Below are 23,552 nucleotides of genomic sequence, written 5' to 3' on the forward strand. Positions count from 1 at the left end.
TGATGTCCATTTCTACTAGTTAGGATGGTATTTTATTATAACTTATCCCAAATCATTCTCTTCTTCTGAAACTTAAGTTTCCTAGGAACTTCTCTGACCTTGGTGACGAATTTCCCACTTTTATTTTGCTGCACACCTTTTTGGAAGCTTACTTGTTCCCCTCCCCATGCCAACAAATTCATTCTTTAACAAATGTATATGTTCTATATCAAGCACTGTGGAAAGCTGGGGATACAACAGTAATATGATAGACATGGTCCTTCTCTAATGAGGTATACATTAGAAGTTATTTTTAATTTATTATTATAAAATTAATATGGGAATAACTGTAAAACTGTTAAAATAAAGAAATGTATGAACTATAATGAGGAAATCACGTGTAATCCCAATAATTTACAGAAATGATGGAAAAACACAGCCGACAAATGCAATCAAATGCCTGTCAACATGAACAGCATGAGAATCTGAAGATTAAAATAATCAACAAAGAATTTACTTAGTAGAAATATTTTTTAAAAAACTAATCTTTCATCTTTTAATTAATGTATAAATTAATTTATTTAACAAATCTCCTAAGTGCCTACCGTATACAGACTGCTTCTCCCCATATAGTTTCTGAGGTTGTCCGCCTTTGGTCCGGGTGCCCAGAGTATTTCCTGAGGCTTCTGTTTTGGCTTATCTCATTACAGGCGCCTCTGACTTCTTTTTCTTTTGTCCTCTATCTTTACTGTCCTTTATCTTCTACTTCCCCCCCCCCTTCTTCAGGGATAAAATTTCTGACTATACGTTGGGCCTGCCTGATCACCCACAAATGTTACAAGAGCAGCTCTTTGAGAAGCACGTCTAAAGCTCTCTGAAAGCAGACCCTGAAAGTTCCACCCTGCCTGCCATCCCATGAGTCCTAAAGGAAGCCTGTAGAATGCTTTAACCAGTGGTTCCATTCCTGCCCAAATGCTCTATTCCATAACTGGACCTTGTGTTGAGCTCTAAAAACTCAGAGAGTTTTAAACTGGCTTTGCTGTTATAGGAAGATTGGATTCATTTGTGTATTACAGCTTTTATACTCTGTGTGTGTGTGTATATGTGTTTGTGTATATGTATGTGTGTGTGCGTGCTTTAATGTAAAATGGAAACTTATTTGTTAGGTTGGTTTTTTCCAGAGTTGCTTCTTGGCAAAGAGGAAAGAACAAAGAGATGGATGGATGGATGGGTGGATGGATGGATGCATGGATGGATGGGTGGATAAATGGGTGGATGGATGGATGGATGGGTGGGTGGATGGATGGATAAATGGGTAGATGGATGGATGGTTGGATGGGTAGATGGATGGATGGATGGATGGATGGATGGATGGATGGATGAGTGGATGGATGGATGGATGGGTGGGTGGATGGATAGATGGATGGATGGATGGATGGATGGATGGAAGGATGGGTGGGTGGGTGGGTGGGTGGATGGATGGATGGATGGATGGATGGATGGATGGATGAATGGATGGATAGATGGATGGATGGATGGATGGATGGATGGATGAGTGGATGGATGGATGGATGGGTGGGTGGATGGATAGATGGATGGATGGATGGATGGATGGGTGGATGGATGGATGGATGTATAGATGGGTGGATGGATGGATGCATGCATGCATAGATGGATGGATGGACAAATGGTTGGATGGATGGATGGATGGATGGATGGATGAGTGGATGGATGGATGGATGGGTAGGTGGATGGATGGATAAATGGATGGATGGATAGAGGGAGGCAGACTGCTATCACAAGGAAGTCTGTTATCACAAGTATTTTAAGTGTCCTGCCATAAATTGCTGGGTACCCATGACACTGGACAAAAACACAAGTCAAATGAAACAGGGTTTGATTGCTTCCCAGTTTCTAGAAGCATCTTTTCCCACAGATAAAGGGGATGCCCTTTACCTGCCTATTCTTTGGCCTCATAGTGAAACTAACTGGCAGCTTTATATATTCAACTGCAGAAGAGCAGGTCTTAGAAATAGCTGTTCTTGCAAGCATTGATCAAAAGATTTCTCTGAAGAGAGACTCTTCAAAGAGAAAGTCACCTCCTTGGTAAGGCCATTCCTCACCATCCAATCTAAACCAGCCTCTCACCACTCTCCCACATCCATCACCATTGCATATTTGTTCTCATTTCTTCTTCAGGTTTACTGCTAGCTAAAATTATCTTATTCACTTTACTTGATGGCTGTTCATGTCACATCTCACATCCCCTACCCTCTGCCACCCACCCACCTCCACAGAAATACGGAAACTCCACAAGATGAGTAGTAACTTCATCTTTCTTGGCTAGAACAATTTATTTGTGATGGGGACAGAGAAGCACTCAAATATTTGTTGAATGAATGAAAAAAAAAACCACCAATACAATTTCCCAACAGTCCATTCTTCCAGTAAACATACCTAAGACATTAATCCCCAAAATGGTCTGCAAATACAAACAGGTCAAGAAACATCCAGATGAACCCTGAATGACAATGCCATAAGAAATGATTAAAGGAAGTTTCAGATCTATCAGTTCTTTTACTCATTTTAAGCATTTACTCAACACATATGACAGATCCCATTATAAACGAGGAGAAAAAAGATAAACATTTCTGTGTCTGCTTTTGAGGAATTCACAGGTCATGGGAGCCAATAATAATACTTCTTTAGATTTTTACAGTTTTCAAAAAATTTTCCCAATGATTCCCTCACTTGAAATTCAGGGCAAATAGCCAACCTGGGAGATCTTGCAGAGTATCTACACAATCTGTTCTGGGGACACCACCAGAAACTGTCCTGACCTATGAGATGTTTCTGATATTATTATATTGCTCAAACCCAGAAACAGGCCTTGGATTATGGCTTCTTAGTGGCAGGGATGGAATAACCTCTCCCAATTTCAAACACAATTGCAGGTAACAATAGTACACTGGGGATTTCCAGGAGTAAAGTTGTAACAGAATGAAGCATGATGTCAAAAACACTAAGACAGTTTTGCAAATGGTGAGAGCATTGGTTCGAATGGAGTCCCTTCATGCTCCAATTCACCCTAACTTTTATAAAGAACATCAAGTCTGGCAAACATACTAAGATGGATGCTGACCCAAATGTGCAGTTAATACATTCACGCTCCCATGTCAGATACAGGGCGTCATTGGACAGCCTTCCACTGTGTTTAATGAGCATCGCACTGCTGGGAGAATCAAGCCTGGTGAGGTTTCCCTGAACCAAAGGATTTGTTAGAAAGGCTCTGAGATGAGCTTCCTGATAGGCTGCATCTCAGAAACCTTGCGCCCACCACACCAAAATGGCCAAGAGAAATGTTAATTATTCAGTCTAGCCAATCACTCAGTGACATAGAAAGACAGCTTCCTCAATGCCCAATACATACTTGTTGAATAAATGAGTGAATGAATAAACAGATGAATGCAGAATCTTCCCCTAAATTCCTCCTTCAAAAGAGAACGAGGTATTTTACTGAATGCAAACTTCAAAAATGAACTAATTCAGGTCAGTTCTCTGTGTTAACACAGAAGTCATCAACTTGTGCTGGGCCTGACCCCTGAGAAAACAGGCAATAAAAAGCAGGAAGCCTTATTTTCATTTGTAAACCATAGGCCGTGTTTTACAAAAACACTGCTGAAATTGTAAGCTTATAGAAAGTATCTGCTAAGGTGGAGCTGGCTTTGGTCCCTGTAGCCAATTTGTGTCGGGATCACATCACCAGGTCCTGACCACTTGCTTGTAGGTCTCAAGCTAAGATGGATTCAAAGATCTTTCCAATGGGATCCTTGGCATAGAGCACAAGGTTATCAAGATCTGTCTCTCACTCAACACTCCCATCACTCAACTCTAAACCAAGACATTTAGAATGTATTTATCCCTAGATAAACATTCTTCCCCAGCTCCTTTATTTTTCATCTCATGACTTCAACAAGATTAAATCCCAAGACAAGAAATATGCCCTCTGGTTCCTTCTAACTCCACTCTGCCCAACACACTACTGAATGCATGTCGCTGATCAATAAATACTTTTTTAAAAACATATAGAAAATTGATAAAAGTGCTCTAACCAAATTGAGTAAATTTAGATATGAGAAAAGGAAAACCATCGCTTCGAACTTTACTACTTTGCTACAGCTGCTTTGCCACGCACTACCCCCCAGGACATCTCAAGCTTTTTAACAGAACTAACCTCCCCAAAGAAGAGGAAAGTTCATCAGTACCGTTCACTCCCTTCTTTGAAGATGGGCCCAACCCTATGGGCAAAAAGGACAGGGAGAAAAGTCTCAGTAGTAACTGGCCTAGACAGCTTCAACTCCAGGTGATAAAACAGTGGGAGCGTCTACCTTTTTGAATGAAGGTTCTTTCCAGCAAGGGATACCAACTTGTAAACCAGGCGAGACAATGTGCATATACTGCAACATAATTTATTGCATACATTCACCCGAAAAGATTCAGTGGGAGAAGCAACAGGCAGTGCCTCTCTCCAGAGGCTGGAGAGTATGCAGCCTTGAATTTGCCCTTCCCACGTGACCAACCCCTTCACCTAAAGCACGAAGCCTTCCCAAAGCCTTCCTCCGACCTCTGACATTAAGCTAACCTAGTTAGAACACGTGTGGCTCTGTGTCTCTTTCCTACTGAAGTGCATGTGGTTCTTTCCTACTGAATTGCATGTGGTTTTTCTCATCATGTTATTAGAATAGACTTTCTGGTATAGGTGTGGGGACTGGATAGCGATCACGTATTGTTTAGCCTCAGTTGGACTCTCCTCCTTGGGTCAAACTCCATTTGTGCTCTTTGCTTATATAACAGGGAAGAGTAAACACTCTGTAGTTTTCCTCGTTTTAAGTGCCCCTCCATCGGTTCAGTGACCTGTATAAATTTGACATAATTTACTGGCCTCATGCACTCCATTTCAACTAACCAGCCCTGATATTTTCTCTTTCTCCTAAGCGCTAGAATTCCCTTCTGAATTCCCACTCTCATCCCTGCTGCTCACACAACAGTGGATGGGTGGGGAAGCCAAAAGCTACTGATGTAACCTCACAGTTTCTTTGATGCCCCTATTTAAGCTTAAAAATCCATGTAGATTTTATATTCTACTACATATTACACATATGTAATATCTGTGTTTGATTTATAAAAACAATGTCTTAAGTCATCATGTAATAATATCTGTCTCATATAGGGAATATCTTAAGTCATCTTCCAGCTAATTTAACATCCCCTTCCTACCTTTAAGGAAACTGACATGTCAACAAGATGTACCACATTTGCCTTGTGACTCCGTCTTCCCCTTCACACACTCTTAAACCTTCAGGGGGGAACAGAAGGCCCCGTTTGAAGTAAGACATTTGATGGTTGGCATTCAAAAATTTGACATTGCTGGGTTTGACTCTCTTCAAAAGACCCTGAAGACCCATGGTGCACAGAATTTCAAGATGTTGCTAGGGCCTGAATTAGACTTGTAAGCACGAGTCTCCAGGCTGGTGGCTGGAAGCAAGTCCCTTACACAGGGAGGGGGGCCTGGCCAGCAGCCCAGCACGCATATCCTAACTTGGCTTTCTTATTCTCTAGCTGTTGGGTTTTCAGTTGTTGGGTAAGGACTCAAGAAGGTCAAAGGCCTACCATATATCCTCCCAGCCTTCTCTCCAGCCCCAACATGTAACAAACACCTCCAAGCAAAGCCATTTGGCTTATGCCCCAATGCTACCATTAGATTTGATTCATGTCATTCCCTTATTCAAAACCCTGCCATAACTTCCCATCACGCTGAGAATAAAGTCCAAACTCTCTACCATAGCTTACAAAGCCCTATGCGACCTGGCACCTGCCTACCTCTCTGACTTCATTCCCTGGCTTTCTCCCCTCTGATCACCGGGTTTTATCCACCATGGCCTCCCTGCTACTCTCAGCACAGGCCATGATGCTCCCAAAGGCCTGGCTTTGCACGGCTATCCACGGTGCCATGGCTTCCCTCCCTTGCTTCGCTCAGGGCTCTCCCTATCCCCAGCTCCTCAGAGGCACTTTCCCTGACTATCTTCTCAGGAAAACAAAGCATCCCCAGCACTCTGTAGCCCGTTGCTCTGCTTTCTTTTTTGTAACGCTTGTTACGCTCTGACTTTATGTAAGTTATTTAATATGTATTTGTTTACTGTTGGCCTTTCCAACTTAGTAGGTAAGCACCCTGGAGACAGGAATCCTTCTTCTCCTGGAGAGATACTCAGTGAACATCTGTTATGTGAATGGAGGCTACACGAATCCCCACTTAAGCTAAGATGGTCAGCCATGTTGCTGAAGGCTGGCAGGCCCAAAGCAACCCAGAACACAAAGCCAATCCACTTGGAACCAACCTGAAGCATTGAAGCAATACGTGTCATACTGGGAGGTATTGGATGTGAGGATGTACACTCCCGTGTTGTTTGCAGCACAGATGGAATTGGGGTGGATCCGGGGGATCACCACGTGCCCATCTATGAACCCGTACCTGCAAAAGAAAAACCAGAGGTCATCCACCCGCAAGGCTATAAGCAGGGATTTCATAATATCCCATCGAAGGACATTTCATGCAGTGCAATACTTCCTTCAGTTCACCCCAGGGATGCTACAAGGTTTTGACAACTGAGTTATGGGAAAGCCAAAAATAACAGCAGAGGGACAGTGAAAGGGACCAGCAAGGCTGATGAAGACAAAGTGATTTTTTTGGAGCTCTATAAAAAGTGTTTGAAAAAAATCGATTCATGAAAGAAAAAAAAATTAGTTTCAAATAAAATCTAGGGTCAGCAGTCAGGCCAGTTTGAACAAGCAGAGGGACGCCCAAGTCACAGAATGACCCCTTGACGATGTGAGACCCACTCTGGCCCGCCATTACCTTCCTATTTGCCAGAAAATACAGAAAATGACTGCCTCGCATCAGACAGAACTAGGTGGCTCTTCGTTTCAGTCCACGAATGGCAAACCTGCCTTATTTCCCAACCCCTCCTCTTCTTTCCTGGCCTCACCTTTTCCTGTGATTCCCTCACGCCAGACCTCATAGTTCTAAACACAAAGCCTTGTTTATATGCCATATACAATGCATCTTGTCCCATGAGCATCTCAGGCATAATTCCATTGCCAGTGGAAGTAAATCGACCGTCATTAAAATGGGAGTCAGAGTAATTAAGTAGATAGCAATGCCTCATTAGCTCAGGAATTTTCCAGAAGCAGCAGAGAAGTGCTTAAGCCCCTTTGCCCCACCATGGTGTTTCTGGGAGCGGTTTGGAGCCGGAGGCTCTTTCAGATACAACATACAGCACCCAGCCTCTTCGATCAGCATCGTGGTGGCTGAATACTTACCGCACGATTTCTCTCCAATATAAAATGCCTCAGAAAATGAGATGTGGGCTGAGAAAATACCATTTACAAGGGAAGAGGCAGAGGCAAGGGAAGAGCAGAGAGGGAGAAGCTAAAGCCAACAGGTTTTTGAAAATGCAGTGCTGGCTAAAAGGCACAGCCCAAATCCTTTTAATCTTTCCTGCCAGGGGTGACAGTACTGCATCACCCTGCAAGACCTATGGGAATGGTGGTGAGTCTGAAATTTCTAAGCACATCGAACTCATTATGTCTAAGTTGCAAAAGCTGACATGACTAATTCCTCATCTGAATGGCCAGACTGGTTTCTCCAAAGACTCCTGAGCTTGGTGCGGGGAGCGGTCGCAATTAAATGTTAGTAAGTTTCCATGTATCTGAGAATTGCTACTAATCAGGGTGGGGCAGACAGAAGAGAGGAGATGCTAAGGTTCTTCCATCACCCGTGAGACTCTCGCATCTGTCCTGTGGCAGGTATCTGATTCATAGCTACCTGAGTGAAATTATGGAAATAAGTTTTGCAACACTTAAAACCAGCCATGGGTAGAATGATAGCTGTCTTTGGCACAGTTTTTCTTCGTTTTTTTAAAATAATAACACTCCTTGGTGAGCCTCCTGCCCACCCCATTCCCATCACATTCTGCTAGCCTGTATCACACCGACATTCTAGAATTTAACTTATTCCTGAGTTTTTATCACATCGTGTCGACCGCTGGTTTTATGTGTCATCCTGTCTATAAGTTGGAGATATTAAAATTTATATATGTGTATACTTCATGAGTAGGTTGGTGTTCCCAGGGAGGAAAGAAATACTCAGCAACTCCATCCATGCACCAGACTTTCATCTCCCTTTTGCTCTCAGTCCTTAGGGAGGGCGGGGTCATTCAATCTTGCCCTGGCCTCGGAAGCTGGTCTGGTATCCGAACTCCTCCCCATGAAAGTGATGCGGCCCAGGGTGGGCTGCAACTAAGCCTCAGTTGCTTCCTCTGCAAAGTGGGGTCATATAACCGACCCCTGGTGCAGTCTGAGGATTAAGGGAGGGATATGGGCAGGTGGGCTGGGGTCACCCGGCATCTAAGGGCTGGGCAGGTGGGCTGGGGTCACCCAGCATCTAAGGGCTGGATGATTGGCCAGTGGGTACAGTAAGAACTTCCCCTGTTTTCAACATATGGGAACTTTTCTGTATTCAGCAAGTTGGCCTTGTCTGCATTTCACAATCAAAATTCAGCTTACTAAATCCACTTTCTTAAGCCACTGACCTAGTCAGGGCCATAGTTAAACAATTAGCCTTAGGAATAGAATAAGTGGACCTGCTAATTAGCTTTCCTTCATTGCAGCCTACAGCTCAGGTTCAGAAGTTACCAGAGCTATCTGCTCCTTTTATATTCTCCCAAGACCCTGCTCTGAACACACACAGATGCCTGCACACATCTGCTCTTTGTTTTAGAGCAGTGCTGCTCATTAGAACTTTCTGCAAAACAGAAATGTTCTATAATCTACGTTGCCCGATAAAGTAGCCACTAGTCATTTGTGGCTAATCGAGCACTTGAAACGTAGCTAGTGCCAATGAAGAGCTAAAGTTTTGATTTTATTTAATTTTAATTAAGTGTAAATAGCCATCTGTGGCTGGTGGCTACCATATTAGTGCACTTGTGAAGATGTGCTTTTTCCTCAACAGCAGAAGTATCTCAGTTCCCACCCATACTATGGGTGCCTTACTCTGTAACCAAGGACAGGGGATAGATGTATTTAACTTACATTTAATGGTTTCCATAAGGAGTTCTGCAGCTTGACTTTTTAAAAAGCAGCCTGTGTTTGCGTGTTGAAGAGAAAAGGGAACCACGTTACCTAACGCTATCACATTGCAAAAGTGCAGAGGGGTAGCTGCAGGCTGGGGTGGAAACTTCAGAGAGCAGTTGTCCAGATTCCCCAGAGCTCTTCTAAAGAAAACAAACCAAACCGAAACACTTCACCACGGTGGTCACCACTGCTTGCTCTTAATGTGCACCACTTTCCACAAGCACATGAGAAATTCAGAAAAATAAGGGCCATGCCTGCTGTGAATATCCTGGAGCAGATATCCTGGGCCTGAGGACAGCTCCCTGAGCACTGTGATGTCTGGTAGGAGGCCTCTCTTGGTCCCTCTCATCGCTTTCCCATCACTTGTAATGATACATCTCAATAATTTTCATGCCCTTTTCTCTCAAATCAGAGCAACAGAGAAGAGAAACAAAATCAAAAGAGAGAGATTTGTTTGAAAAACCTGCTTTAGCCAAGTCTGCAGGGTGAAGACTCCACCAGGCACAAATTTATTTCAAGCACTGTTATTTGGTTCCCTTTCTCTTGTGGTTCTGACAAGGACATTGCACGCTTCTTCAAAGCCTGGAGAGCATGTTGTGGAAGCACCTCAGGCAAGTGGCTTCCAACACATGACCCTTAAGGGCCTCCTCTAGGCAACCCCTCCCTCTGTGATTCACAAACGTGTCTTCAGCCGGCCCTCAATTTCAGCTGGTCATACTGGTTCCAGATGGACTTGGCCAGATTAATGGGTGGTGCCAACTCTTCAGGCAAGCAGCCATTCAGCTGTCACGGAGGAGCCTTCCTGGGCCTAAGCCCCACCCCCTGGACCCAGGCAGCCTACTTTCCCGCGGCAGGTGGGGGCTGGTCCCTTACCTGCAGGTCTCAAACCCTGCGAGCAGGGCTGCCTCCATCTGGGCCATGGTGGGCAGCGTACAATTGAAGGCCTTGCAGAGGTCAGCAGCCTCAGTCTTCGAGATGCTGTAGCGACCATTCTTCTCCACGTGGAATACACCTTTGTATCGGCAGGTTATATTTAGGTCTACGGGATGAAAAGAAAAGGTTAGATTCTTCTGCATCAATAATTTGGAAAGGATAAGAAGTCTGTTTTAGAGCAGCCTCATTAAAAAGACAAATAATCTTCCCTACTGGCCAGAGCCTTCAACATTCACTGTAGCGTTTCAAAACATCACTACTTCACTCTCAAATCTGAGATAAGAGGCAGAGAGTAGCATCACTTTTACATTCTCTCCGCCGACTGCTCTACAACAAAGTTTTACAAAGCATGTGATTTATTTCTGAGTAGGAAAGTAGCACAAACTTGGGGAAAACTTACAAAATTCAGGGAAGTAATGAAGGAAAAGCAAGTCCACCTCTAAGGAAACTACTGCAAACATTTTAAACATTTTGCTATATCTTGTTTCAGTTTGTTTTCTGAATGTGTGTGTTATGTATATACTTGCGTAGTTTAAATGGTACTAAATATACAATTTTAGGTGTAGGAATCTTTTTTTTCCACTTAATGAGTATTTCCCCACAATCACGTGGTACGGCTCCCCAGCTGATAACCTCCAGTGACTTCTAGTCACACCCAGAATAAATTTCCTTATCATGGCTGGTAAGACCCACATGACCTGGCTCCTAACCTTTAAGCAGCTCACTCTGTTCCAGGCACAAAGCTTTCCTTCAGTTCCTTTGGACATTCTGAGCCCTTTCCCACCTTAAACATTTAGGTCTGACTTTACCATTTCTTTTTTTTTTTTTAAGATTTTGCAAAAACTATATTGATAGGGTATATGTGTGGAAGTCAGTTCTAAGGGGGAGTTAGAACAAGATGGGATAGATGGGATACAAAACAATACTGGACCTAACTTACTGACATGAGTGCATTTTACATGTTTAGGTTTTTTTTAAATTTTTTATACAAATTTTAAAGGTTACACTCCATTCAGTTATTACAAAATATTGGCTATATTCCCTGTGTTGCACAATACATCCCTGTAGCTTATCTTACACCAAGTGGTTTGTACCTCTTACTCCCCTACCTCTATATTGTCCCCCGGCCCCTCCCAACTGTTAACCACTAGTTTGTTCTCTACATCCGTGAGTCTGCTTTTCTGTTATATTCACTAGTTTGTTTTATCTTTTAGGTTCCACATATAAGTGATAGCATACAGTATTTGTCTTTCTCTTATTTCACTTAGCATAATGTCCTCTATGTCCATCCATGTTGCTGCAAATGGCAAAATGTAGTCCTTTTTTATGGCTGAGTAGTATTCCATGGTATATATAGACCACATCTTTTTATCCATTCCTCTGTTGATGGCCATTTCTGTCTAGAATGTACTGTCCCCTGATCATCTCATTTTGTTTTTCAACTTGAAATCACCTCAACTTAGGGTCCTTCCCTGAACATCCTTATCCAACCCTCAGCGTCTCCCTCAACTTACTATGCTTTTGTGTCTTCAAAGCAACTTGTCTATTTATTTGTGCATTTGGTTTTTTCTGTCTGCCCTTTCTTTTGATGGAAACTCCAAGAAAGCAAAGGCCTTTTGCCTGTTTACAGCTGTTTCTCTAACACTCACATCAGTGGCTGACAGAGAGCAGATGCCCCATAAATATTTGTTGAATAAATGAACAACTCCTTGGAATTTCTTCGAAAACACACTTTGAACATATTGCCAGATAGATCCAAGACCTGTTCTTTACTCGCAAGAGTTAATGCGTCCAAAAGGAAACCTAACTGCTACCAACCAGTTTAAAAATGATTTAGTCCTAGGACTTCTGTGAGTTTGCAGACATGAATCTGAAATCTCAATAAGGAGCTGAAAAAAAAGAAATCACCTGGTGTTCCCTGATCCTCTGTAACAATCTCAAAAGACTTCAAAGCCCTTAACTGAAAACTCAATATTCTTCTGCATGATGCCCAGTTTGCACCTGAGTAAACGCCAACACAGAAAGGTTCTGTCCTTGAAGCTGTCCTGCTGAAGCAGAGCACTTCCTTGAGCCTCAGAGACAGTCAGACATTGACTCTGCCAATGCCAGACACCACTGTGTCAGTCCCAATTCAGACAGAACTGGCTTCAACTCAGAATCTCTCTCTCACGTGGGTGGGTCCACAGGTCATCAGGAAGATTCTGCTTACTTATCAATGAGAAAACTGGGGCTCAGAAAAGTGAGCTGCCCAAGGAAGTGAGAATTGCCGTCCAGAGCCTGTAGTTGCCTTCCTGAACCCCAGTTGCTTTGTTTTACATTTCTGAGCTGATAGCCAGGGCGGAGAAGCCTGCAACTGCAGCGTCCCTGGTTACCCAGCAACTTTGGGGTTCCGTGTGGCATCACCTTTCAAAGACCCTGAGAGGTGACTTGTATGTATGTATGTATTATTTATAGGTGAAGAAAGCGAAGCTCAGAAAAATGAAATGACTTTGCAAAGTCACCCAGCCATTAAGTGGCAGAGCTGGAATTCCACCTCAGGTCTGTTCAACGCCAAAACCCACGCTCCAATCCACTTTGCTATGTGCCCAAGAATCCTTTCATATCATTAGAGCAAGTTTTCACTCTGGAGGGGAGAGATACACCTAAACAACTGTTACATAATGACAAAGATAGGGTCAGTGTTAATGGGATGGTACAGCCAACAAGTGCTTTCTCCTCTCTGAGCAGGAAGCAGCTTCCAATCACCAGAAAACGGAGTCTGATGAATGCAGATCGAGATGATAAGAAAACTGTTAAACTTCTCTACGACCTTTCTCAACTCTGAAAATAGTAAAAGAAGACATAAGAAATAGAGCTTTTGCAAAGACATAAGCCAATATCAAGTGATTCTCTTTTCTTTGTATCATTAGCATGGAGGTGCTTTTAAAAAACATTAGAACTAGGTGAAGTGGAGAAAACATGTTTTGGGGAGACTAATTCCTTTTTGGAGTGGTGTCCTCTGGAAGCCACTCACACAATACTTGTCTGATGAGGCCAGGGGAGCACAGAGGGGGGAATGTACAAGGCCCTTTTGAAACGCTGTTTGTTTTTACTGACATTTTCAGCTTTGGCCTCGGTCGGCCAATCTCTGCCAAAGGAGACTGTCACGCTGGGTGACCGTCCTTCCGGGGGTCCTCCGTGTGTAGCTTACAAAAGAGCAGCAAAGCCTCCCAATCAGTTTCCTGGAGGTGAGGGAGACAGAGGACACTTCAGCAGATGCCAGGAGAGGCAGACCGCCCATCAGCGTGCGGCCAGGTGGCTGCTGTCACTTCTAGGTTAAAAATAAAGTCTGAGGCATGGATGGTGGTTTGGAGCTGAATGACAGTTTCTGTCTTATTAAAATAAATCAGAGTTTGCCACCTGGCACACAGAATACGCAAATGCGAAAGGAACCGATTCACACTGAGACGTTTGAATAAAATCCCTTGAGTTCCACGGGCGGCAGCCAACATCACTCGATAGATGATACACACAGGAATGTGTAAGTGTGTTTCTAGGTGTGCGTGTGAGTAGTGACTGTGTGATGTGTGTGCTTGAGGTCAGCCAAGACAGGAAGGGCCAGATAAAATCAAGCTTCAGCCTTCCTAGAAATGCGAGGCTTACCCAGCGTGTGTAGTAGGTGTCAGAAAAGGGCTGCTGAATGAATGAGGAAATTCTATGCAATGTGAGAATTCCACGGCTTACATTTATCTTAATCTCACACATAGAAAAGGTCCAACTCCTAATCTTGATGGCATTCAGCCATCTGGGAATTCCAAAGACGGTGCCAAAACCTTCACTTCAGGTCAACAGTATTCACAGTTCCTCCCCTCTGGGTCCCTCGTGTCTTAAAAAGGACCAAGCCTTCAGGGTTGTGTATCCGTTAAGCCCTGATAATTAATGAAGACTTTCCAACAGGCTTTCTTAACACTTATGCAAACAGAAATTATTACCCCAAAGGGTATTGATGATACTAACAGCAATAATAGTAGCTAACCCATATGGTGCACTCTTCTAAGCATTTGACAAGTATTAACTCATTTTATCCGTAAAACAACCCTATGAAGTAGGTAATATTATTATCCCCACCTTTCCCAATACAGAAACTGAGGCACAGAGAGGGGAAGAAATGCCCAGGTTCACAGAGCTTGTAACGATGGAGCCAGGATTCAAACCCAGCCAGTCTGGGCACTGAGAGTCCACAGGCTTAACCACCAGGGCACACTATACTCCTCACCCCGATTTACATAACTTGTTTTGCTCTCTCAACCTCCCCCGTGTATAGCTGAGAATATCCCCAAGGTTCAAGTAAGGTTAAGGTAAGGCCGAGGCGTGAGTAGCCACGGACCACAGACCACTGGACAGGCACGCGTGTCCATGGCAATGGCACTGGCCACACTGCAAATCCCTGTAGAGAGGCTGGACTCCGGAGATATCTGTGCATCTCTCGTGAGAAACAGAGATCCCTGTGATGCAGGAGCTGCCGTGACTCAAGGGCCTAATATTAAATGGCCGATTGCATCTCTCAAACAAGCCCGTCCAACTGGACGTGAATCAAGAATGTTTTCCGTTAAGCCCTCTGGTCTCCAGTAAATCTCCTGTATCGTGTAATACAGGAAAGATTCCAAGTTCCTCCCTCCAAGAGACCCAATGGGCAACATTAACGTTTGGAGGCCACTTTCAGATTCAGGGTGGAGCCTTTCTGGAGGGTGTTCGTTATGATGGGGTTGCCAGGAGGACAGAGGGGTCATCGGCCCGGCACCCAAGGATCTCATTGCCCACGTGGGAAGAGGTCGATCAATAACCCGTCAGGAAGACCACAAAAAAGGAGCTCTGCAAGAGAACTGTTTAACCAGTTCTCTGGCACCGACTCACGTGAAGGCTGGTAGTTCAACTTGGAAGAGATCCACCCCAAACTGGGTTCAAATCCTGACACTGCCACTCACTCCAGGTTACACAGCTAGTTAGTTTCTTACCCTCTCTGACACTCAGCCTTCTCCTTGATGGGATGACAGTAACATCAGGGTTTGTGGGGCTGTGAAATGAGACAAGATATGTCAAACACTTGATACAGTGTTTGGCACTTAATCAGAGCTGATGAGTATTGCATACTCATTAGGTGGCCGATCTACTTCAGCTAAATTAATTCTCACAAAGGTGCTATGGAGTGGGCACTGTTGCCAAACCCACTTTAGAGACAAGGAAACTGAGGCACAAAGAGGTTCAACAGTGTATCTAAAGTCACCCAAGTGGGAGAGTCAGGGTTCTAACATTTGCGCTATGCTGCCAATTATGTGGGGTTCCGGGTAAATTCATTCTTATTTGGATAAACCGAACTGACCCATAACACCATTAATTTTACCTGTATTTTTCACTAAGCCTCACATCAAGGAAAACAGATCTTTCTAGTAAAATCGCCCTGGGCCTGAGACAAATAGCTTCTTGGTTTGCTCCAGTCACTTCGAGAGTGATAGAAAAGCACGGCGTCTGCTGGGAGTACAGCACTGTGTAATCTTTACCCAACTCACCATTATGTGCACGTGTCCAAATTTTCCTAAGAGGTGAGTGAGGGTGGGGATATTACACAGCCGACTAGCCATGGAGCTGAGTGACAAGACGTGTTCAACCTGGAATCCACAAGTTGGTCTTCCAGGGTCTATAAACCTGGGAAATTATACTCAAGACTGTGTGTGTACGTATATACGTGTCCACATGCTTGTGTGCACGTGTGTGTGTGTCGGTGTTTGGCTAGAGACAGCATCCCTCAGTTTCCATTAGCTCCTCAAAGATGTCTGTGACAGAAACAGGTAAAGAATTACAAGAAATGATTATCTTTAAGGTCTCTTCAGTAATTAGAAATTCCAGGATTCTGGAATTTTGGAACTTCCTTGTGGGCTTCGTGACAGCAGGGACTGCATCTCTCCTTCAGCATGTGTCCCCAGGACCCTGTGCAGCACCACACAGAGTAGGCACATGTGGGACAAATGAATGAATGAATGAATGAATATTCTCCCCCACACACAGGACAAGCAGACGTGTAGGATGCAAACAGAACACGCCTCGGGTCCACTCCCCACGTCACGTCTGAAAGAATCACCAGCTGGGCCTGGTTGAGAATTGCCTAGCAGACACTTCAAATGCTTAAATGTTTTTAATCCGAAGCATTTGCTTCTGAGAACCTCTGCTGTTTTCCCTGAAAGCAAATGTTTCAGAGACCAACTTTCAGCTTGGCAACTGGCGTTATCTGCCTGGACTTTGCGCTGTCATCTCAGAGACGAGCACAGCCTTTTCACATCGTGTCGTAGGGCCCCTTCTGAGGCCGGATCTCCTGAGACAGGAATGACAGACACAGTGCGTCCCATGTGAAGACCACAGGAGATGATCTACCATCACGCTGTGCCCAGAGACTCTCAATTCTCTGAACCAGACTTCTCCAGACGGTCCAAAATGAATTACTGTATTTTCCAACAGGCACCGCCTAGATGTGCCTGGCTCCTTTTGTCATCTCCTCAGGAAGGATGAGGCAGAATTAGATTTTTTTCTGATTTGGTCCCAGAGTAGCTATGTGTCTGGGAAAGTTGGTTTTCTTGAAGATGGGAATAAGGCCAGTTCCTGAGACCCAAGGACTTGTGCAACTCCCACGGCCATGAGAACAACTGCAAACATTCACCTAGCGCCTAATCAGGCCCATATGAGGTTTCCAACATTTTACACCTAAAAATTCATTTAATTCTCACAACAGTGGTATGCGGTAAGCACTTCCGTTATCCCCATCTGATGCAGGAGGTAACTGATTCTTTGAGAAGACATGAATGACCTGAGCTAGGGGCTAGCGGACCTGGCTGCAGGCTGGGCAGTCCAGCTGGTCGTGCTGCAGTGTTAAGTGGCACCCCGTGGGTGGGACAGACGCTAAACTACAGGAAACCCTCTTCTCCACGTGGTTTCTAAAGTGCAGAGAGGTGAGCATTAAAAGAGAACTCTGCAGAGAGGAATTTGAGCTTATTCAATATTATTAAATATTAATAAGCTCAAATATTATTTTAAGATCACAGGTCTCTTGACTCTGGACCAAAGGCTTAACAGGGCAGGGCCCTTTGCTCAAGAGCTTGGGAAAACTTAGATGGGAAAACCTGCCCTAGTGGAACTGCCACCCTCTCCCCAAGGCAAAGATTCCGAGGTCTCTGTGTTCGCTGGCTTTCCCCCAACAGAGGTCTGGCTTCCTCTCTCTCATTCTACCTGTGCTCTTCCCGAGATCCCCCTGGGGATCAGAGACCCCCCAACCCCAGCTTCAGCCTCAGGCCTCTTCTGTCCTTTACAGCCTGAGGGCTCTGGCCAAGGCCAGGCAGAACAGAATGAAGACAGGTTGGCCCAGGGCTGGGATGCCAGACCACAGGCTGTCCTTGTGACATTTTGAGATGTCTGTTGCCCAGCCCCCAAACCTCAACAGACCAGGCCCTTCTAGCTGGAGCATGGCACTCCAGGCTCACTGCATCCGACTCCGTCGAGCCCCCGGAGTCAGTCACATGCAAGCCTCCTGGGCGGAGGTGGCCAAAAGCACCAGCGAGCTCTCCACATTTTTCATCTTTCTAGTGTTTATCATGAAGCAGCCGGGATTCGCTTTCTGTCCTCTGATTTGCTGAGCTCATGTCTGAAAAAGATTATGCCACATCACAAAACTAACCGAAATGATCCTCATCAGAACTAGGGAGAGACCGATAAGGTCAATTGTTTTTTAAAGCATTATTGCTAATTGGATCATCTGCGTTTAAAGCGAGGAGGAACAATGGCCAGCCAGCATCAAAAATTCTCTTGAGATGCAAGAGAAAACAAAAATCCACAATGACTGAGCGTGGTCCCCCAGCCAGCTGTGAGAAAAGCAGGACCTCCGGGGTCCATAACTGCTAGATTCCTGACTACTGAACTGCTTTTATAAGAGGCCTGAGCAAGCCGTTCCAATAAAGCCACAGTCCACTGTCTTAATGGGACATGAAGAAGCCATTCTCTTCTTCATTGTGATTGATTGATGTCTTCAAAGCCCAGAAGTTTCCATCTGGGAGTCTTCCTAGCTATTATAGCCCCTGCTGCCACCCAGGCCTGCCAGTTCAGAAGGCTGGCAGCCTTCCTGCCGCCCCACATCTCTCGCCCCCATCCCCTGATGCCCATGTGATGAGCGCCTGGTGAAAGGGTCTATTGTTCAGCATCCCATTCTGAACGAGGCCAAAATCACACTCAGTGGCCGAGTCGCCTTTGGCTGCCTCGGGCCATAAATCTTGAAGGACTCAGTCTCTCCCCGAATTGCCCTGGAGGCGGGTGAGGGTTTAATGAGCAGAGAAAATAGTCATACACCATCATACCGAGAGAATTTCCTCCAGAATGTGTCCTGGGTTGTTTTCAACTGAGCGATTCATCCCTTGGCACTTAGAAGGGAAATGCACCCCAACTTCTTGGTGCTGGCTATATCCCCTGACCTCTCAGCCTTTGTGTCCAAGGAGCCTGTCATGGCAGCCAACAAGGGCCCATCACATCCACTCTGTCAGAGAAGAGTCCAAGGGTTCTCTCAGCCACTACACTGGCCCTTCAGTCTAGGCCTCCAAAGAACCAATCCAGTGAAGCTCTTGGATTGTTTGTACAGAGTCTGAAGAAAGACCCCCACCCCTGCCTCCTGGTGGAGTAATGGGAACTGGGGGAGGGGAGAGGGTGGGAAGGTCTGGTTAGGCCCCCATTCCCGATCCTGGATCCAACAGTCTTTCTGGCAAAGGAAAGTGTGTCCCAGAACTGTTACCTCAGTACCCAACTCTGTGAGGCCATTGGTCTTTGGTGAGCGAGTCTCCGGGAAGACAGCTGAGGGAGAGAAACCACAGTGTGTGCCCCTGCGTGTTGCCATGGCGACCGGGAAATGTTTGGCTTTGGGCCTGAGACCTTGTTTTCTTCTTTTTTGGACCATATGTGTTTAGCAGACTGGCTAGCACAAACCCAGGATGTGGTAAATGAAATGAAAAAGCATCTCAGGGGCCCACATGGGGTTTTTCCTGTTGCAAGTAGAAAAAAAAGAGGTCTTACTTTTTGTTTCATAGTTAGATTTTCTGGGGGGGGGAGCTAATTACAGTTATAACACCTAGTTCAGGTACAGCTTTGGCTCAGGTCTGTGGCTGGATCTTTGAGGAACTGGCTGATTTTAATCTGAGGGAAGGATGTCTTGAGAGCTGAGGTGGGCTGAGACTGTCATTCACAAGTAATAGCTGCATCTTGCGGTGGTTAGTGAGCCACTGACACGCTGATGAGCCATGGGCCCCCATCTGGGAGAAGGACAAACAGTTCTAGCCTGACTCCTGTTCATTATATGCTGTGTGACGTTGAATAAGTCACTCTAGATCTCTGGTTCACACCTAGCCTTCCTAACTCCCAGGATGAAGCAGGAAGTTAGGAAATGCTTGAAGCTAGTGGGATAAAGCGGGGAGGAGTTATATGCTCACCTGGGACAGTATGAACATCTCAGAAAGCTTCCCAAAAATCTAGTCTTCTCCAACCCCAGCAGAACAGGTGGATCAAAGTACAAGCGTCAGTAATAGTGCCATGGGGGAACTTTCCATCTCCAATTATGAAGCATTTCCACATCCAAAAGCAGCCCCATGAGGCCCATCAGGTAGGTACTATGGCCTCATTTTACAGATGAAGAAACAAAGGAGCAAGAGATTCAGAGACTCCAAAGTCTTACAGAGTTTGAATAAAACCCAGACCTCAACTCAGATTTTCAAGGTCTTCTGAGTTTCCCCATTACCCGTGGTGCTGCCCTTTCCATCTTGGGTGTCAGCAAGCAAAGGGGAAAAGTGACAGCACTCAGACAGAAGAGCGGTGGTTTTCATACTTTTCTTCCCCTCCCCCTCCCAATGACGTCTTAGGCAGAACCACAATATTTAGGGTAGGGGAAAGCAGAGCTGCTCCCGTGGGAGCAGGAGTGAGGGTGGAGACCCCAGAGCCTCGATCCTCCAGCTGCTCATTCTTGCCCAGCCTCCACCCCACCCACCAATGGTCCTGACACCCTCCACCATGCTTTAGGAGGCTGCGTGGAACACTCTGGAAACCACCGCAGTAGGGGCCAATCATAACAATGATAACCACCCCTTGGCAAGGCTTGCGATGTGCCAGGGGCTTCAAAGCATCCTGAGACGTTTAGTTGCCCCATGTGACAGCTGTGGAAGCAGAGGGTCAGAGCGCTAAGTACTTAGCAGCTCAAAGGCTGCAGCCCAAATGAAATGCATTGTATAAAAATGCTTCACAAGTGATACAGGCTTAGCATGTTTTTTTTTTTTTTCTCCTGTCAGTCTCAAGAATAAAAATACCTTGCAATGTAAAGTTCCCCTTAAAGGTTGTCCCTGGCTCACCCTGTGGAGAGGAGATAGCGAAGTCTGCTTTTCCAATCCTAACCTACAGGGATGGGGGCTGGAGAGCAGTGGACTCGAGAGGATTTATAGATCCAGAAACTGAGGTGAGGCTGTTGTCCTTCAAGGTAGAGCCATCCAGATGGAGGGGAACAAAAGGCCACCACCAACTCCCACAGAGTCCAGCATCACCACACAGTCCAGGGTATCTCCAGCTCGGATTTGATTTTCTCTTCCCTATCTCTTTTAGCACCCTTTCAAGTGATGAAGACAAGATTCTGGAATTTATGGAGCTGCTATCGTGTCAGACATTAGTCTAGGTGTGGTAACAGGTGTCGTACAGCGCGATCTCCAGAGCAGCTTTGAGAGGTCAAATCATCAATCCCATTTTGCAGATGAAACAAGTGAGGTCCAGAGCACAACTGACTCAACATTTGCTGTGAAAGTGGCAGGGCCATGAGTCAAACGCTGGGATGATATCTGGTGTCTGACGTGAGTTAGCCCAGATGTTTACCAAAGCCACCCCCCTCTGCTTGGGGCACACAGATTCTCACACTGGAGGCTAGAAATGAAAGGACCCTGTGGGGTGTGGTTGGGACAGGTCCTACTGCTGAGCGTGTGGCTGGGCTCCCCAGAAATATTACCATGGATGGAGCACCTATTCCACACTGATTATCTCATTTAATCCCCACAATAAATGTATGAGATAAGGACTATTATTGACATCAGACCTTATTACAGATAAGAAAACTACAGTTTAGAGAGGTTAAGAAACTTGGTCTTTTCCTATTCATTTATTTATATAATTAAATGTAAGTTGCCTTTATAAGTTATTTTAACTATGTCATAAATATGTAATTGTTGGCATTTTACTTGTTTTCCTTATTTCTGAATTTTAGTCCTTGGAATAAAGACTCTTATTATAATGTCAAAAAAAAAGAAAGGAACTTGTCCAAGTTTGCACCGTTAGGGGGTCAGGCAGCCTGGTCCCTCTCTCTTAAATGCCACACGAATGCCTCTCTCATCACTTAATTTCAGGAGATCCCAGGTGAATTGCAGGATAATGCCTCTTGCTAGATAGTTTGAGCATCTACCGGCTTTGTATTTGCTAGTGTCATGCCAGTAGAGTTGGTGGATGGTGACTGCTGTCTCCTCCAATGGGGTAACTAACAGACCCAAGGAGATGGGGACATTTTCATAGAGAAGTGAGTCCTGCACTGGGACTTAACAGCCCTGTGCCCTAGGCAGGGGTGACCGTCTCAGGATCACAGTGAGAGGAAAAGGTTGAGGAATGGCTTGGATTTCCGCCTGGCTTCGATAGTAACTCGCTACCTCTTCTCTTTCCATGACAGATGGTACCTAGTTCAGACACCCCTTAGATTGATGGTTTTTATCCTCTTTCCCCCATGGTACCACTTCAAAGTCACAGGAGGGACCATGTCAGTCACACTCCGATGGGCACCAGGTACCTTGCCATCCCTAGTGGCCTCTTTCCCTGTCACTCAAAAAATCTTACCCAAATGCAAATGAGTGAGCATGCAAAGTCTTCTAGGAATAGCCATGAGTTTGCTGCAGTTTATAAGAGAAGAAAGTCATTCATAAGCCTTGGCACCTGGTTGTCAGTAGCCCTGTACTTACAATTTACCTACTACCAATCCTGACCTTCACGTGGATTGAAATAGAACAAGAACCATGCCTTTAGGTCACCCCTTTCCTCTTCAAATGCATCAGCAGTGAAGTGATGTAGCTGCAAATGCATTTGTTTACAACAACAAGTATCATAAGTGACCAAGGAGAGTTCTAGATTTTCACTGATTCCGAATTAGGAGGGCTCAGAAATCATCAGGTCGTATTTTAATGACTCAATCGCTCTCTTTTCTCATAGACTCTCTCTCTCTCTCTCTCTCTCCCCCCATCAGATGCTAAAGTGAAGAGGGGTGTGAGTGCTCATGTGAGTAACAGGCCCCTTCCCAGTCCCTTATTTATTCTCCAGATGCTTTTAAGAGTAATACAAATGTTTCAAAGCAGAAACCCTATCGAGGGAGAGGCTGGATTGAGGGGATAGTTTTTAAAAATCTGGGCCAAAAGATTTCCAGGATCAGTACCGTACCAATCGCCCTGTGAGCTAAGAGCTTGTAATTCACACCTCTTCCTGAGCTTTCAATCGCTGAAATCTCATCTGTAACCACAGATGCCAGTTGCAAACGCCAGGCTCCAGAGAACACGTTTCTGACAAGCTTTTTTAAATCTGACTCAAGCCACAGGGTTTGGACCAAAACCTTTACCATTTCATGTGTAGCCGGAGCGGGCCAAGCATAACTTCTTGCTTTTAAGGAACACGGCTCACGCAAAAAGCCAGGAGGCTTGGAATGGAGGAAGCTACAAATGATCCTCCTGTGAAGTTGTCAAAGAAAATAAGATCTTGATTTTCCTTCAACTAAACAGCCATCGAACATGGCAAGAGACCACACCTGGGTGAAGGCCTAAGCTGCTTTCAGCCCGGACACTCGAGAGGCATCCTAGAAGCAGCAGGATAGGCACAACAGGGCAGGGCCTCCTCCTACGAAATCAGTGCCTCCCAAATTGGTCTTCTTAGGGCGTGGCGCAAGGCATCCGTTCAAAGCACCCTCTAGAAGATGTGAGTGTTATGTACCAGATATGAACCTGGGTGCTGAGGGGACATACGAGGTCCCTGCCCTGAAAGAGCTTATGCTCTAGTGTGGGGAAACAGACGATATACAGGGAAACGATTAGCATACAAATAAGGCAATTTCGGGAGCGATAGCGCTACACAAAAATAAAAGGGGAACAGGCTGCCTTTTCGGGCAGTCTGTGTGGTCTGAGGCACACTCTTCTATGAACTTATGGGCATATTTTCCCTACTTATTATGGAGCTCTTGGTGAGATCAGATACATGGCGAAAGGAAATACCCCCCCCCCCCACACACACACAGAGATTAAATCAGATTTGGAATTCATTGCCTTCCAGGGTCCATAACGAGATGTCCTGAGCATGTGGACTTAGTAGGGTAAACAAGGCAGACTTGGAAGGCA

General features: G+C 45.2%; 1 protein-coding gene across 9 annotated transcripts in view; it reads right to left on the bottom strand.

Annotated features, from left to right (window-relative positions):
- The window catches only part of CD44 (CD44 molecule (IN blood group)), an 85,943-nt gene that overhangs the window by 40,716 nt on the left and 21,675 nt on the right, over nt 1-23,552 (bottom strand). For all 9 annotated transcript variants that reach the window (XM_030864728.3, XM_070046242.1, XM_030864723.3 and 6 more), the window contains exons 2-3: nt 10,042-10,207; nt 6,375-6,508 (exon numbers count right to left, since the gene is read on the bottom strand). In XM_030864728.3, the coding sequence (XP_030720588.1) occupies nt 6,375-6,508; nt 10,042-10,207 (300 nt within the window). The remainder of the gene's footprint in view (nt 1-6,374; nt 6,509-10,041; nt 10,208-23,552) is intronic.

The sequence above is a fragment of the Globicephala melas genome, chromosome 8 (genome assembly GCF_963455315.2).
Source record: "Globicephala melas chromosome 8, mGloMel1.2, whole genome shotgun sequence".
Taxonomy (NCBI): Eukaryota; Metazoa; Chordata; class Mammalia; order Artiodactyla; family Delphinidae; genus Globicephala; species Globicephala melas.